Source organism: Syngnathoides biaculeatus, chromosome 2 (assembly GCF_019802595.1).
Source record: "Syngnathoides biaculeatus isolate LvHL_M chromosome 2, ASM1980259v1, whole genome shotgun sequence".
Classification (NCBI taxonomy): Eukaryota; Metazoa; Chordata; class Actinopteri; order Syngnathiformes; family Syngnathidae; genus Syngnathoides; species Syngnathoides biaculeatus.
This window is the reverse complement of record NC_084641.1, coordinates 9,288,105-9,305,096: the sequence shown is the minus strand read 5'-3', so window position 1 is coordinate 9,305,096 and position 16,992 is coordinate 9,288,105. Positions and strand designations below refer to the sequence as shown.

The 16,992-nt window shown below is 41.8% G+C and overlaps 1 protein-coding gene across 11 annotated transcripts in view; it reads right to left on the bottom strand.

The window, feature by feature from the left end:
• Positions 1-15,644, bottom strand: part of LOC133506988 (membrane-associated guanylate kinase, WW and PDZ domain-containing protein 1-like) — a 99,496-nt gene extending 83,852 nt beyond the window's left edge. For all 11 annotated transcript variants that reach the window (XM_061831472.1, XM_061831489.1, XM_061831479.1 and 8 more), the window contains exon 1: positions 14,877-15,644. In XM_061831472.1, the coding sequence (XP_061687456.1) occupies positions 14,877-15,174 (298 nt within the window). In that variant the 5' untranslated portion in view covers positions 15,175-15,644. The remainder of the gene's footprint in view (positions 1-14,876) is intronic.
• Between the last annotated feature and the right edge of the window lie 1,348 nt (positions 15,645-16,992).

The following is a 16,992-nucleotide window of genomic DNA, read 5'->3' as shown; positions in this document are numbered from 1 at the left end:
CTTGGATGTCATGGAACAGATGTCGCACAATTTGAGGGAGGGTGCATTTGGCATGTTGAAAACAGAAATTTCCACCAGAAGAGTTGCTTGTAAATTCGATTCAGGGCGTCCACAATTGGATGTCAACATTGCTGCATGAGGGGCACATGAATGCATTGGGATGATCGTAAGGGCATGCATGCGTATGTTATGGTTAACAACCACAGGTGCATTTTTTAATTTTTTTGTGTAGCTTTTTGAATGCAAATAGATCCAGTGATGTGTGGAGTTTGCATGTTCTCCCCGTGCCTGGGTGGCACTCCGGATTCCCCCCACATCCCAAAAACAGGCAACATTAATTGGACACCCTAAATTGCCCCTAGGTGTAATTGTGAGTGCGGCTGTTTGTCTTCATATGCCCTGCGATTGGGTGGCAACCAGTTCAGGGTGTACCCCGCCTACTGCCTGTTGACAGCTGGGATAGGCTCCACCACTCCCCGCAACCCTCGTGAGGATAAGCGGCTAAGAAGATGGATGGATGGATGGATGATGGATGGATGGATGGATGGATGGATGGATGGATGGATGGATGGATGGATGGATGGATGGATGGATGGATGGATTTATCCTGTGACGAGATCCTGAGGTGCAATTCATCCACGAGTATCTCCTCCCGTTGCAGCTCAATAATGATTGGCCCCATCCTGTAAAGTACGCAATTCCTTGAAGCTGGAATCAGGGATCCTTTTCACGTAGTCCGGATACTGAACAAACATGCCTCCCCTTGAGCATGTTGAGGAATCTCTGGATCACATAATCAACAAGTAAAGAAGAGGTGTTGCACTGCGCGAGGCAAATGGTGGCCACGCCAGATACTGAATGGCTATGTGACCACCATGAAATGCTCCATTACAGGAACTGCGCGTTATTGAGAAGGTTTTTATTGTGGGCAGCCTAAAGCAAACCTGTACATTAATTATGGCGTTTAGTCAGGATCTTGATATGCCACAACTGTGAGGTGGAGGGGCTTACCTCAAGGAAAAGTGTTCACAAACACGGATTAAGATAGCTTTGTGAAATGAAAGTGTAACCATTAACCAAAAATAATTGATTATCATATGAATAAACAACTAGTTTGAAAATTGGTTAATCATTTAGTGTCATTGTTTATTGTCCAAAACTGATTTCAGCCTTATGAACTGTAAAAATTCTATGATTTCTTTAGGCCAAGCAGACTGATTATCTTTTATGTTTTGATCAAAATAAGACATTTGCAAATATATGCTTTTACTTTGGAAAACAATGATCAACATTTTCTCCCATTTTCTGGCACGTTCTAGACCAAACCAATAACTGAATAATTTATCGAAAAAAAAATAGTCAGTTTTATTACAAAAATAATTATTTGGAGTCTCTTCTTCTTCTTTTCCTTTCAACTTGTCCCGTCAGGGGTCGCCCCAGCGTGTCATCTTTTTTCTTTTACGCCTATCTCGTACATCTTCCACAGTCTTCATGACTTCCCTCACAACATCCATCAACCTTTTCTTTGGTGTTCTTCTCGCTTGTTTGCCTGGCAGCTCCATCCTCAGCACCTTTCTACCAACATACTCATTCTCTCGACTCTGGCCACGTCCAAACCATCGAAGTCTGCTCTCTCGAACCTTGTGTCCAACACATACAAATTTGGCTGTTCCTCTAATGAGCTCATACAACCTGCTCATTCCGAGCGAGAACCTCAGCATCTTAATTTCTGCCACCTCCAGTTCTGCTTCCTGTTGTTTCTTCAGTGCCACCGTCTCTAATCCGTACATCATGGTCGGCCTCAACACTGTTTTATAAACTTTGCCCTTCATCCGAGCAGAGACTCTTCGGCTCTGGATTGTTGACTCCACCTATTTGAAGTTGTCCACCCTCGCTATCTCTTCTCCCTGGAGCTTCACTTTTCCTCCTCCACCCCTCTCATTCACACACATATATTGTATTTTACTTCGGCTAATCTTCATCCCTCTCCTTTCCAGTGCATACCTCCATCTTTCCAATTGTTCCTCCACCTGCTCCCTGCTTTCACTGCATATCACAATATGATCTGCAAACATCATGGTCCAAGGGGATTCCAGTCTAACCCCATCTGTCAGCCTATCCACGACAACAGCAAACGAGAAGGGGCTCAGAGCTGATCACTGATGCAGTCCCACCTCCACCTTAAATTCTTCTGTCACACCTACGGCACACCTCACCACAGCTCTGCTGCCCTCATACATCTCCTGTACTATTCTAACATATTTCTCCGCCACACCAGACTTCCGCATGCAGTACCACAGTTCCTCTTGGTACTCTGTCATAGGGTTTCTCTAGATCCACAAAGACAATGTAGCTCCTTCTGACCTTCTCCGCATTTTTCAATTAGCATCCTGAGTCTACCCTCAACTACTCTTTCCCATAACCTCATTGTGTGGCTCATTAACTTTATTCCTCTATAATTGCCACAGCTCTGCAAGTCCCCTTTGTTCTTAAAAATGGGAACTAGCACACTTTTCCTCCATTCTTCAGGCATCTTCTTCCCTGCTAGTATTCTGTTGAATAAGTTGTTCAAAAACTCCACAGCCACCTCTCCAAATTACTTCCACCGCCGTTAGGACCAACTGCCTTTCCATTTTTTTTTTATCCTTTGTAGTGCCTTTCGAACTTCCCCCTTCTTAATCATTGCCACTTCCTGGTCCTTCACACTTTCTTCTTCTACTCTTCCTTCTCTCTAATTTTCTTCATTCATCAACTCCTCGAAGTATGTATTTAGCACACGACCGGCACCAGTCGACACATCTATCCTTAATCACCCTTACCTGCTGCACATCCTTCCCATCTCTATTCCTCTGTCTGGCCAACCTGTAGAGATCTTTTTCTCCTTCTTTCGTGTCCAACCTGGTGTACTTGTCGTCATATGCCTCTTGCTTAGCCTTCACAACCTACCTTTGCCCTACGTTGCATCTCAATGTATTCCTTTCGCCGCTCCTCAGTCCTCTCACTGTCCTACTTCTTCTTCGGTAATCTCTTTCCTTGTATGATTTCCTGTATTTTGGAGTTCCACCACCAGGTCTCCTTCTCCCCTTTCCTACCAGACAACACACCAAGTACTCTCCTGCCTGTCTCATCACCTTGGCTGTAGTAGTCCAGTCTTCCGGGAGCTCCTCCTGTCCATCAAGAGCCTGTCTCACCTCTTTCCGGAAGGCCGCACAGCATTCTTCCTTTCTCAACTTCCACCACCTGGTTCTCTACTCTACCTTTTCCATCTTAATTTTCCTACTCATCACCAGAGTCGTCCTACACACCACCATCCTGTGTTGTCAAGATACCCGTGCCTGTTCTTTATACGGAATAGTTCCTATACTGTAAATAGAAATTTCATTTGCTCTTTGTTCTTGCTGCTTTGTTTTTCTTTGTTCTGTATGTTGTACCAAGGCAGCACTGTCTGTCGGAGAAAAATTATTTTTTTACACACTTTGGCAAATAAAGCTGATTCTGATCCTGATTTTGATTCATTTTTTTAATCTAAACCAAATAACGTGTAAGCTTTAGCACAATAACAATGGGACAAAAATTCCAAATAAATCTTTTCTTTTCTTTTTTTTTTTTAGGTCATTTATACTAGTATTTCCCTTTGGCTGATTGAGACAAGGAAGTGGAAAGCCTGGCTGCTTAAACAGTAAATTCAATTGTTTCAGTAGCTTCCTGTTGGTCTCAGGACATCCTGCCAGGTTCCAGTTAGTGAGGAGAGTTTTTAACTTCAACATTATCCAACAGGACGTGGAGGGGCCATCTGAAAGAGATGAACATGCCCACAGATGCAATTGACACAACCCATCCAATCGTTACACTCTATGATGGACGTCATTGTGTGTTACAGGAGTTGCTATCATCAACAACTAATATGGAATTCACATTGTCATAAAACATGGACCGTTTGCTCCTATGCTTTCAAATGCACTACTTATCCTTGAATATGCAAAATATTGGGTGTCTTACCATTTCATGCTAAATCTATTGTCTTTTTTTCTGCTTTCCCTGGGATGACAGAGTGACATGGGAGCGAAGAAGAAGAAAAAAAATAACAATCACAGAGACCTTAAAGCCAGCTCCTCTTAGTTCTCTAATTATAACCAACCACACCAAGGACTGCTTTCATCTGGTTCAGATCCAAAGCCTAAATCAGTGAGCTTGCAGCATCATGTAGAAAAAGTCCCAAACGAGACCAGGAGACTACGTTCTGTTCTCCCTGCTCAGTTTGTATGCTTATTTTCGCGAGATTCACAGCAATCCAAGGATATCAATTTAAAAAATAATTCTGTGGGAGGGGGAACACTTTTAAATACAATCCATTTGTATCTAATCTTATATACCTGTTTTAAAACTTTTATTTAGGTTAATTATTATGCAACGTGCAATACATTTTTAAATATTTAGGTACACCCCCCCTTCCTATGTTTCAGGACTATGTTAAAGCTCAAGATGTGAATAGTGTTACAGGGCTTGCCAAAATACTGATTCTACTTTTTAGGAATGAAACGTCTAATTTTTGAGGAGGTGTCGTGATGGTGCTGTTTGGTGAGTTGCCTTTTTAAGGCGGTACTTGGTCGAAAGATTTCAAGAACTAGAGATCTTCAGTATAAAAGAGCGAAGGCGTGAATGTTTGTATTGTAAACTGGACGGCTACACTTTTGACCCATTTTCTCACCGCTGGGCTGCTGAGTCACAATCAGCAATGCATAATGGGAAAACTGGTATGACGAAAGAGTCACAAAGACACACGCGCGCACGCACGCAAGGAGAGCAGAGGCGGCATGTTCCGCTCCAGTGCGCCGCATCTGTTCATTTTCTAAATATAACCAGAGGAACTCGTGCTGAACGCTCCCGCCGCTCTGTGTTATTATTTGAGCGAGCGGAAAGATGGAGGACAGGAAAAAAGCCGCCACATCAGAGACAAAGATGTCGACATGTTTAGTCACTTAAAAAGGAAAAAAAAATGGAGAAGGCTGAATGGAGGGTATGTGAAAGATGAAGACTGACCTGAGATTGTCACAACATAAAAAAACCCAGTAACACTAACGTTTATCTATACATGAATGTAGTAGCGAGTGGAAAAGGTCAAACTACCCTAGTACTACATTACTGAGAAAATTGACCGTTGTAATTGAGAAGCAATCTATTGCAGCGACTTCAGAATCATTGTTGGCCAACTTTAACTACTGGCTGGCCAAGCGGAATGCAGCTTTGGTGGACCCTGAACCAAAAACTCGAGCATGGGAGGAGTTCGGTGAGGCCATGGAGAATGACTACTGGACAGCTTCGAGGAAACTCTGCTCCACCATCTTGTGTCTCGGGAGCAAGAAGCAGTGCACCATGAATACACTGCTGACCCTGTCCTGGAGGGGGTGCGTCGGAATTATGGGGTACCGAACCCCTTGAGATGGGTTGTTTGGTCCCTATACGACCACTCGCAGGGTTTGGTCTGCATTCCTGGATTTGTTTCATGTGAGCGTTGAAATCCGCCAAGGCTGCCCTTTCTCACTGATTCTGGATAACCAGAACCTTTTATGGAAAGAATTTCGAGGCGCAGCTGAGGTGTAGAGGGGGTCCGGTTTGGTGGCCTCAGTATTGCATCTTCACTTTTTGAAGATGATGTGCTTTTGTTGGCTTCATCAAGCAGTGATCTCCAACTCTCAATGGAGCGGTTCGCAGCCGAGTGTGAAGCTCCTAGGATAAGAATAACAAACTCCAAATCTGAGACCATGGTCCTCAGTTGGACAAGGGTGGAGTGGACTTGCTCCAAATAGAGGAGTTCAACTATCTCAAGGTCTTGTTCACGAGTGAGGGATGAATTAAAAGGAGAGATCAACAGGCAGATTGGTGGAGCGTATGCAGTAATGTAAACTTTGTGTCAGTCCATTATAGTGAAGAAAGAGCTAAGCTGAAAGGCGAAGCTTTCAATTTGTCGATCAATCCCCGTTCCTACCCTGAATGATGGTCACGAGTTGTGGATCATGACCAAAAGAACAAGATCCCAAATACAAGTGGCTGAAATTAGTTTCCCGTGGGGTGTGTCCGGGCTCTTCGTTAGAGATAGAGTACGAAGCTCGGTCATCCGGGAGGAGCTCATAGTAGAGCAGTGACTCCTCCGCATTGAGAGGAGACAGATGAGGTGGCTCGGAGATCTGCCTCCTGGATGGCTCCCTGGTGAGGTGTTCTGGGCACGTCTCACCTGGAGGACACCCCATTGGATGACCCAGGAAATGCTTGAGAGACTACTCTCAGCTGGCCTGGGAAGGCCTTGGGATCCCTTCGGAAGAATTAGAGGAAGTGACATCTGGGCTTCCCTGCTCAAGTTACTGCCCACGTGACACGTCCTTGGATAAGTCGAAGAAAAGGGATGGATGGATGGATGGATGGATGGATGGATGGATGGATGATGGATGGATGGATGGATGGATGGATGGATGGATGGATGGATGGATTTCTTCCACGTTGTCATGAGCAAGGCTGGACCACGGACAAGAGGGGCATGGCCTGGCCACCGCCCCGGGCGGTGTCACCTCTGACACCTGTCACTGGCCACAGCTGTTATCCCTGTGGACTCTAATTACACCATGCATTTAAATTTGGAGTTTTGTCACTGCACTGTGTTGCGTTCACTTCCAGTCGGATTCTCCACCACTGAGAGTAAGTGTAGTCAAAGTCGTCAAAGCAATTCTGTGCCCTTTGGTTAATCACGTCCTATTAAGATTGTTAGGTTTCCCTATAGTCAGCGGACTTTGCTGAATGTCTTTTTGGATCCTGCCTAGCCTCGCGGTTTTGTGCTTCTGCCTTGTTTTGGACTGCTTTTTGGTATCGACCCACTTCTGATATAAAACCATGTCTAACATCATGTCCTCGTCTTGGAGTCCTGCATTTAGGTCTGCCCTGGCACCGATAGTTCGTGAGACATGTGTACTCCCCAATGGCATCGAGGTCAAAGATTTTTCTGCTAGAAATCTGCAGTATTTGAAGAAAAAAAAAAAAGTAATTCTTCCAATTAAAAAAAACATTTTTGGAGAAAAAAAATAACTTGAGAGAATCAAGTAAAAAAAAAATACAATATTATTCTTTGGACTATGATTATTATGCCTTTAATCTTTACATCTTTATAATATGGGAATCATAATCATCATCACCATCATCACAAATTGTATCTATCATGCAATAGAAAGGTTAGGTTAAGAAGGGCTAAGAACCAAAAGTGATCAAAAATATACATTCAATAAAACTATATTTGTGCAATACTGTCTTTCACATTCATTATTACTCATGCAGCAATGTTGGTTTGTCAGATATGTCATATCATCCTCATATGTAGGCATGCAATTTTATGAATGATGCAGCACAATAGTTAATTAAGACCTGGTGGTGGAACTCCAAATTACATCTGAGACCCCAATTTGAGAAAAAAACATTTATTTAATCATCCACCATCTACACACATCACATCCTTCTCAACTATTACTGCTGATGTAGTACTTTTCTTTTAGGATCCGATGGGAAATTCATGTTTTTGTTCACTGCACTGAAATGCCATCCCCCGCCATCAAAAGATTGATTAAGCAGTCAAACAGTGGGTGTTCAAGGGTGTACAATCCAGTAAGAAAGTGGCAAATGAATCTAAACGGATTTTGAACATTCACCAGATTCTTCCCTGCAAACCAATAAAGGAAATAATAAGATCTTGTGCATTGAAAAAAACGAACTTTTCTGCTGAAATAATGCTGAACTACCAGCCGCAAAATCACAAAACTCAGATTTCCTAATGGAGGTCAATGATATTTTGACGCAAACTACACTTGCCTGTAGGGAATGTTGGCTTTCTGGGTGACAAGAAACAATAGCTTGTGAATTAGTAGTGATGTGGATGTTGCCTTCGAGATGATATTGTGCAAATATGACATGATGGAATCCATCCTGCTGCTTTAGCTTTGAGGAAAAGGACACTCAGATAGGACACTTTTATCATTTGACAGTTTTAAAAATACACTCCTCTTCCTTCCTCATTTTCTGCTGTATGATTGTACTCTGATTATTCCATTTACAGAGATATTTTACGACTGGGTAAGAAATACTTCAACAACCATAAAGTATAACCTCATTTAGGTTTCATAATGAGACTTGACAGTCATACGTTAATTTGAGTTAGAGATTCAGTAAGATTTGAATCCAATGGAGATCTCTGACAAGGGAAGTATTACGTTAATGAGAATGAAAAAAAGAGTGATTACAGGCCAAAGCAAGTTTTGGTGACCATAACTGTATTTTGTCATGTAGTCCACATTGACTCCAGTGGTGAATCACTGATTATTTATATGTACAGTAATTCAGAGCTGAAGTACCGCTGGAAAACACTCAGCCACTGACCTTATAGGAAGAGGCATCTGTCAGAGTGTGGTAGATTGTGTGCGAGAGTGTGTGTGCTGGCCAAAGGCAAAATATTGGCTTGGAGGACCCACATGGTCATGACAATAGAGCAGGGGTGGCGAACCCCCGGCTCTCGAGCCGCATCTGGCTCTTTGCCTGTTTTCATGCGGCTCTTTTGAAGGCATGCATGAAACAATATCGAAGTTGTTTCTCTTATGCGCAAGAGTGCGCTCTTTGCTTGAGTTTATTACGGACTTTGTGTGCGGCTTGTGTTTATTACTGAATTTTCGCAAAACTTACATGCACATTGAATGAAAATAGCTCAAAGTTTCCCAGTCGGATCGTGATCTTTGGAAAAAATAATTTTAATTTAATAATTTTGCTCTCAGAATGGCAGGGAAAAAGGCACAGTTAAGCAAAAGTATATGGATGCACACAGTATGTTTTTACCAAAGCGTGAGTGCTCAATTTTATTTTGTCGTGCGCAACGGCAAGCCACTCTGCCTTTTGTGTCAGATGTCTATCGCTGACGTCTATTTCTTCCTGGTCCTTCACACTTGCCTCTTCAATTATTCCTTCTCTCTTAATTTTCTCATTACATCAACTACTCAAAGTATTTTGTCCAGCGCACTACTGGCATCAGTCAACACATTTCCATCTCTATCCTTAATCACCCTTACCTGCTGCACAGCCTTCCCATCTCTATCCCTCTTTCAGGGTAATCTGTAGATATCCTTTTCTCGTTCTTTAGTGTCCAACCTGACATATGTCATTTTATACCTCTTGACAGGCCTTTGCCACCTTTACCTTTGCCATACGTTACATCTCAATTTACTCCTTTTACCTCTCCTCGGTCCTCTCAGTGTCTCACTTTTTCTCATCTTACCTCTTTCCTTGTATGATTTCCAGTACTTTGAGGGTCTGTTTTACCGTATTCGATGCTTTGCATGCATACAAGAAGCAGTCTTCCAGATTAGAGAAGTGAGAACATTAGTGTCAGGATGTCAGTTGATGGTACATAAAGTGTTTATACACTAGAAAAATGGGACTGGATCAGGTCAGTCTCTCAGGGGCTTATGAGCAACCTGAATCTCTAGAGATTGCCACAGTATATGAGAGATGAGCCGAGAAATCCTCTAAGGATCATCTGCAAACCTTTCTACTCAACTAGTTTTATAGAGAAATATTTGAATGTGGAGCTGTGCTTTATTTTAGAATCACATCAAAATAAATACTGTACTTTCTCTTAAACCAGTCAATCATTTGTGCATCAAACCCTATAATCAAGCTTGATGACAGAGAAGTGCATTGAAAAGTTAAGAGCATTAAACAATATATTCTATTTTCATCTCAAGGAAGGTTTAATTAGTGCCAAAATATAGCACACTGCCAAAGAAATAGACCCTAAATAGAACTGATTCATGTGAAATAAAATGTGTGTAGTGGTGCATAATCCTTTCCAGATGTGTGAAACTAGGAGAAGCACAGCTTAAACGTCACTTTATCTCCACTATACAGAACACTTTCGGTGTGTGTGCTTGATTGGCAGTGTAGAAGCGTGTATGTGTGCGAGGGTACGTGTTGTAGGTCACTGCACATTTAGAAAGAGATGAAGAGACGGTGATTGCCTGGATCGTTTGTCCCATTTGTTTGTTTTTGAGACGTTTCCCTTTGAGTTCAATCAAGTCATCTCATTAAACATAAAACTGTCAAGTTATTAACAAAAAATCAACAAGGTTTCTACTTTTGCTCACAGTTTGGCAAGGGATCCTGGTCAAAGTAATGCATTTTAAACGAAATTTAGTTCTTTACTCTTAATCTCGAGTTGAAAAATTCAAGTTTGAGCCAGAAATTCACGACGTCACACAAAATCTTGGAAATGTTGAGCAGAACAATGCAGGATCACATACTCATCACTCTCTGTGGTTCCCCAGAACTTTTTGATAACTATCGCTACCAATACCTGGACCGTACAAAAAACAGCATGTCTGGAAAATGGTGAACAAGGAAGTTGGCATATCTATCGCTACTGTATCTTCAGTAATAAGTTAATTTTTTAACACGAACAATTTCAAAATTCAATTCATTGTTGAAAAAATGAACTAGTTCATAGTTCTTTTTTTCCCAATATCTTGCTGACTGGCTATTTCCCTCAAAATACTGAACTGGGATTTCATTTGCCCATTGTTACTACCCATTCACTAAACACTAGTTGCCAGCTGTAGCGTTCACCTTACAATCTCAAACACATAAGGACAAATGTGTTGCTTGAATGGTCTTTTTTTAAAATGAGGAATTAAAACAAAAATAGGGCATTTGTCGTTAATGTGCCAAAATATTCAATCTAATCATTTATTGCAAAACAATAAATTCCATATTACAACTGTGATCATACAGTTATAAATAAAGCATTCTGATACAAACAATTTTCTGAGTAGGCCTAATCATTTATTCCAATTCTGTACAATATAACAATGGAACCACTGAAGAACACATTCACCCGTGTTTATGAAGAGTCCCTGAACACACCTCATCTTCCCATATAGTGACAGGTTTAGCATGGAATACCTAACTAAGCATGGCACTTTTGAAATTAACTTTTGTTCGAAAACCCTTCTTTTACGCCAAAATGAGGGCATTCTCAAGTATGTTCATCAGGAAGAAATCAACTAAGTTCAGTTTCTGTTGGCCCAAAATATGAAGAAGTTCATGAACTGTCATTTATTGAACTTGTTCAAGTACAACGCTGCTAATAATTTGTTTTGTGTTTACAAGTGTCTGTTGTACTTTACTGTGAACTATGGAGCGAATGAAGAGTATGGCGTGTAGACAACTCCCACGATCATACTTCAGCGAGTAACACAAGGTGAAGATTTACTTCGCATCTGATGTGAACGCAGCATGATGCTTATATCACATTTTGTAAGTGAACACAGCAAACACATGACTTGGGTGTGGGGTGGATGGTCCATGGCTGCATCCTCTTCAGCCCCCGATCCGACTACGTCAACAAAACAAAGTTTTATGACCCACAGCTAGGCGGCAAGCAGCAATCATATTATTTTACTAGTTAAAAACAAATACCTACCCTTGACTGTCAGAACAGTTAAATCAATTAAAAGTAATTGAATATTTATCCAACGCATTTGATCTAAACTCCTGAGTACATGTCAGGTTACATTTATTGAGCCGAAGGGTATTTGAACATCCATTGTGAGACATCAAACCACATCACAATCAGTCAGCTCAAAAGCTTTCTGCTAAAAGCATTTGGTCACATTTGATGAAGAGCGTAATCAGCTTAAGTCTTAAGACTCTGAAGTAAGGTTGTGTCCACTGCTCTGATGAAGCTTCTCGCACTGAAATGACCACGTAACTTATTTTGCAAATGTACACAGTAGCAACAAAAGTAGGACGACTGCTCTGGAAACAAACAACTCATCAATCATAGTTATGTTTCAAACCCTTGTTGGGCTTTCTTACAGTTGTTGGAGTCCTAAACAATACATCAGTCATAGGTTAGGTTCAAACCATAATCATCTTCCCACCTTTCCCCATTCAGGGTCTATGTTTGTTTCAAGTTTTGGTGTTGGAATTTTAAGGACCGATGCCCTTCATGATTCCAACGATCTTAAGAGATCAGATGAGATTGTGTGTTCTCAGAGTAGTATGGTTGCAAAGCAAGTTATCAGTCAAAAGTAAGGGTCAAAACCTTTGCCTCACTGTGATTCTTAATTTTTCCATCTTATAGCAGAAATTGCCAGCAGTGTCCCAATGTATGAAGGTTTGTAAAGGCAGCCATGGATGAGTTTGGTGTTGACTTAAATTTGTTGGTCTACCTAAGTACTGTATATTGTTGTTGTACTTACTATAAATATTGTATTGTCTTCCTGCTTAACTTCCTTTCAGGATTGTTAACAGTATTCTTTATCATTTTGCCGAACACAGTTTTCAGCCTAATGACAACAATTCCAATTTTGGAACAACCATTTTAAAGTACACCCTTCAGCACACAAATGTGTCATCTGATACAAACTGAAAGTATGAGATGAACCTTTGAACCACTGGAATCAGCTAACGATAAAGAGCGATGCTAGTGAGTCAAAGTCCAAAAGTTTCCGAAGGTACACAAAAACCATACTTCAATTCAACACTAACATGAGTATCTGTAAACAGCACACTTCAATAGACTATAAGATTAAAACACAAACTCCCGCGACAGTAAGTCAAACAAAAGAAATGTTCTCATTCCACTGTGATAATAAAGGTTTGGCATTCTATTGAGTCCTTTACAGACAGATAGGTGAAGTCCAGAATAGATACTGTAGAAGGTGTAATATTCCAGCCTATCCCGTGGAATGCTCCTACACTCCGTTTCAGGTGCTTTTCTTCCTGCATTCCTCTGTGGGAGCACACCTGCAGGGCTTCCTCCCTCCCTTCAAACAAGCGAACATTTTGTCTCAGGTTGGGAAGGATGAGGAAGCCTATGTAATGTGACCCTCAGCCATGTGGAGTGGAAAGGGGGGGACCAATACCCCTGACAACCTCTCATCAGGTCTGGGATATCACGGATCATGGAATACAATAGCTTCCGATCCACAATTAGGCACAATGGAGGAGTTGTGAGGCTGCCAATGAGAGAAGCGTTAAATAACACTTCACTTCTCTAATTAGAGACCAGAACAATCTGCTGATTCATGCAGGACACTAATGATGAAGCCACAATGGGCTATCAGGTGATCACTCAGTTCTGCACTGTCAGGAAGTGTTTAACAGGAGAGCAAAATTATTGAAATCTATCTCTGTTCATCAAAAATATGACCAGTCTGCTTCCTGATCAACACTAAAAGGGTGAAGAGAAGCTATTTAGTAAAGAAATAGCATAATTGATGCTGTGCCCTTTTCCCTTGGGCAGTGACTTTAGGTTCATAGTTCCAGCGTTCACTAATGGCCATTCGGAACAGTCGAAACTAACGTGAACCTCTTGTGTAGGCTTGTTAATGATTTCCCTGAAGAGACTGCAAGCTTTATCAGATGTTTTTTCTGGCATGTTGAATGAGGATCTTGGGTGCGAACCAGGACAACACGCTGGCCATGAACGCACAAATTTTTCAATCATTTTCAAATTTCTGGAACCACTGAGGCATCCTGACGAATCCCCGTTTGGTTGAGTTGTAACAAAAGGGCACAACTCACAAGAGACAGAGGAAACAAACAACTGAAGTTAGCATCTGCATTGCTGTCTCTTCGACAGATGCGGATGCAGCAGACCCTGGGCGATGGGTCATCGGCACGCAAGGAACAACGCAAATAATAACAGCTGCCCAGAAGGGGGGCATGGCTCTCACAAACAATACAGCATAATTCACTTCCCATAAACAGTAATTGACAGAACAAAGAACAGCAACATCCCACAAAGTTGATCAGAGACAAAAATAACACTCTATTGTTACAAGTCTGGCTATTTGGTTGATTCACGCGTCATGTGTTTTGGGAGTACACTACAGCCAAGGCTCTCAAGATGCTGTGATTGTGCCCTTTGGCCTTATGTGTGACCCTGCGAGTGTTTGACAAACAAGCACAGGGGGCTTTCGGTGTCATGTCATGTCAAGTTTGTTTTGCTGTGAAAAGAAGATGAGAACCCCGAAATCCCTTTCAGACAGACAGACGGACCAACACATTAGATACATAAAAAAAGTTTACACACACCCCTGTTCAAACACAATTTTTGTGGTATCAAAAAATTAGATCTGGATAAATAATTTCATAATAATAATGGATGAAAGATACCTGGGGCAATGTCGTTACACAAATGTGCACACCCTGTTATTAGCAAGTATGTATCTGTTCAGAATTAACCACATACAAATTCATGTTAAACGGTAGTCACCAAACACCATTATAAGTGTCCATGATAAAGCCCAAATTAAGTTCACAGGTTCCTGGTAGGTTTTTCCCAACATTTTTCAGGGTCTGAATGGATCTGAATGATGTTTGAAAACACTGACTTCAATTGTGAAACTTTCTTAATTTTATCCTCCTGTTCTAATGTCCCAGCTCACGTTGGAGGGGGAAAACCCAACCCATGATGCAGTAACCACCATGCTTGAGAACAGTTGTGTTTGTGTCAAACATAAAGTATCTTTTACAATTATGAAACAAAATTCAATCTTTGTTTAATCAAACCATAGCACATTTTAGCACATGCATTTGAGAGATTTTGGGACGTATAGATAGATAGATAGATAGATAGATAGATAGATAGATAGATAGATAGATAGATAGATAGATAGATAGATAGATAGATAGATAGATAGATAGATAGATAGATAGATAGATAGATAGATAGATAGATAGATAGATAGATAGATAGATAGATAGATAGATAGATAGATATAGATAGATAGATAGATAGATAGATAGATAGATAGATAGATAGATAGATAGATGGATTTTTCTCTTACCTTGACGCACGGTCCTCAAAGTGATGGAACCTTTCGTGCACGCGATCACGGTTAAAATGTCATAGAGAGGTAATCCGGACACAGGCACCCCCTCGACCTCAAGTATGAGCTCCCCCTCGTTGAGTTTACCGCCTTGGTAAAGGACGGCATCTTCTCGGACATGTCCTATGTAAGCAAACTGTCCATATTCAGCTCCACCTCGCAGCTCCACGTTCAGCTCGCCGAACGCGTCCCGTACCATTACGCACTCGTTCAATTTGGTGATCCAGTGGTTCTTCTTTTGGATGACTTTTGACATGATGACTCGGATCCGAGTTAAATCCCTTAGAGCCGCCGAAAGCGCTACAAGCAAGTTGATGCATAGCCCAGAGGTAGTTCCAGTACTTAAAAAAGTTCACAGTGTTTGTGTATCATTCCACGTCGGACCATTTTTACGCGCGTCCGAACCAAGACACGCTCTCCCATGGTATGATGACATTCCGATGCTTGAAGCCCATTTGCTAGGTCATCTGTTATTGTTGTCGTTGTTCTTGTTGGTTCCGCTTCTTGAACATCAAACACTCTCTGGGTACCCGCAGTTGCATCGAATCCGAGCTCCGATTGTGTCTGTTTTTCTTAAATCTTCTACCTTCTTCATGAACTACTACCTCTTGATCATGGGCACTTTTTTAACTTAGGGGGGGAAAAGTGTTACTTAAGTAGGTAGCACAAGCTCACCTCATCCGTTCGTGCGCTTGGCGTGCAGGACCAGCAGAGAGGGGAGCACGCGCCGGCCCTGTCGTCCGTTTCACTAACGACGCTCCTCCCACCCACTTCCAAACCGATTACTGTACTGGCAAATGAACCCGACTCAGAGCTTTTACTCTTTACATACAAAACGGAGACGTGGGCTCTGTAGGCTGATGGAGAGTGGCCGCTTCGTGAAAGTCAATGTACTATATAGCCAGCATAATAAGTGACAAGTTGTGTTATTTACAGAGAGTGGTGGACAGTAAGGACGTACAGTGAAGAAAATGAGTATTTGAACACCCTGATATATTGCAAGTTCTCCCACTTAGAAATCATGGAGGGGTCTGAAATTTTCATCATAAGTGCATGTCCGCTGTGAGAGAGATAATCTAAAAAGAAAAATCAATTTCTGTGACACAACTGCAAATAAGTATTTGAACACCTGTCTATTAGCTTGAATTCTGCCCCTCAAAGACCTGTTAATCCGCCTTTAAAAGTCCAACTCCATTCCATGTATTATCCTGAATCAGATGCACCTGTGTGAGGTCGTTAGCTGCATTAAGACACCTGTCCACCCCATACAATCTGTAAAACTCAAACTTGTAACATGACCAAGACCAAAGAGCTGTCCAAAGACACCTGAGACAAAATTGTACAAATCCACACGGCTGGAAAGGGATAAGGAGAAATTGCCTAGCAGCTTGGTGAAAAAAGATCCACTGTTGGAACAATCATTAGAAAATGGAAGAAGCTAAACATGACGGTCAATTTCAATCGGAGTGGAGCCCCATGCAAGATATCACCTCATGGGGTTTCAATTATCCTGAGAAAGGTGAGGAATCAGCCCAGGACTACAGACAAGACTTGGTCAATGACCTGAAAAGAGCTGGGACCATCGTTTCCAAGGTGACTGTTTGTAATACACTAAGACGTCATGGTTTGAAATCATGCATGGCACGGAAGGTTCCCTTGTTCAAACCAGCACGTCAAGGCCCGTCTTAATTTTGCCAATGACCATTTGGATGATACAGAGGAGTCATGGGAGAAAGGCTTGTGGTCAGATGAGACCAAAATGGAAATTTTTGGTCATAATTCCATTAACCGTGTTTGGAGGAAGACGAATGATGAGTTCCATCCCAAGAACACCATGCCTACTGTGAACCATGGAATGGTAGCATCCTGCTTTGGTGTGTTTTTCTGTACATGGGGCAGGACGACTGCACTGTATTAAGGAGAGGATGACCGCGGCTATGTATTGTGAAATTCTGGGGAACAACCTCTTTCCCTCAATCAGAGCTTTGAAGATGGGTCGTGGCTGGGTCTATCAACATGACAATGGCCCAAAGCACAGCCAGGAAAAAAAGGAGTGGCACCGTAAGAAGCACAT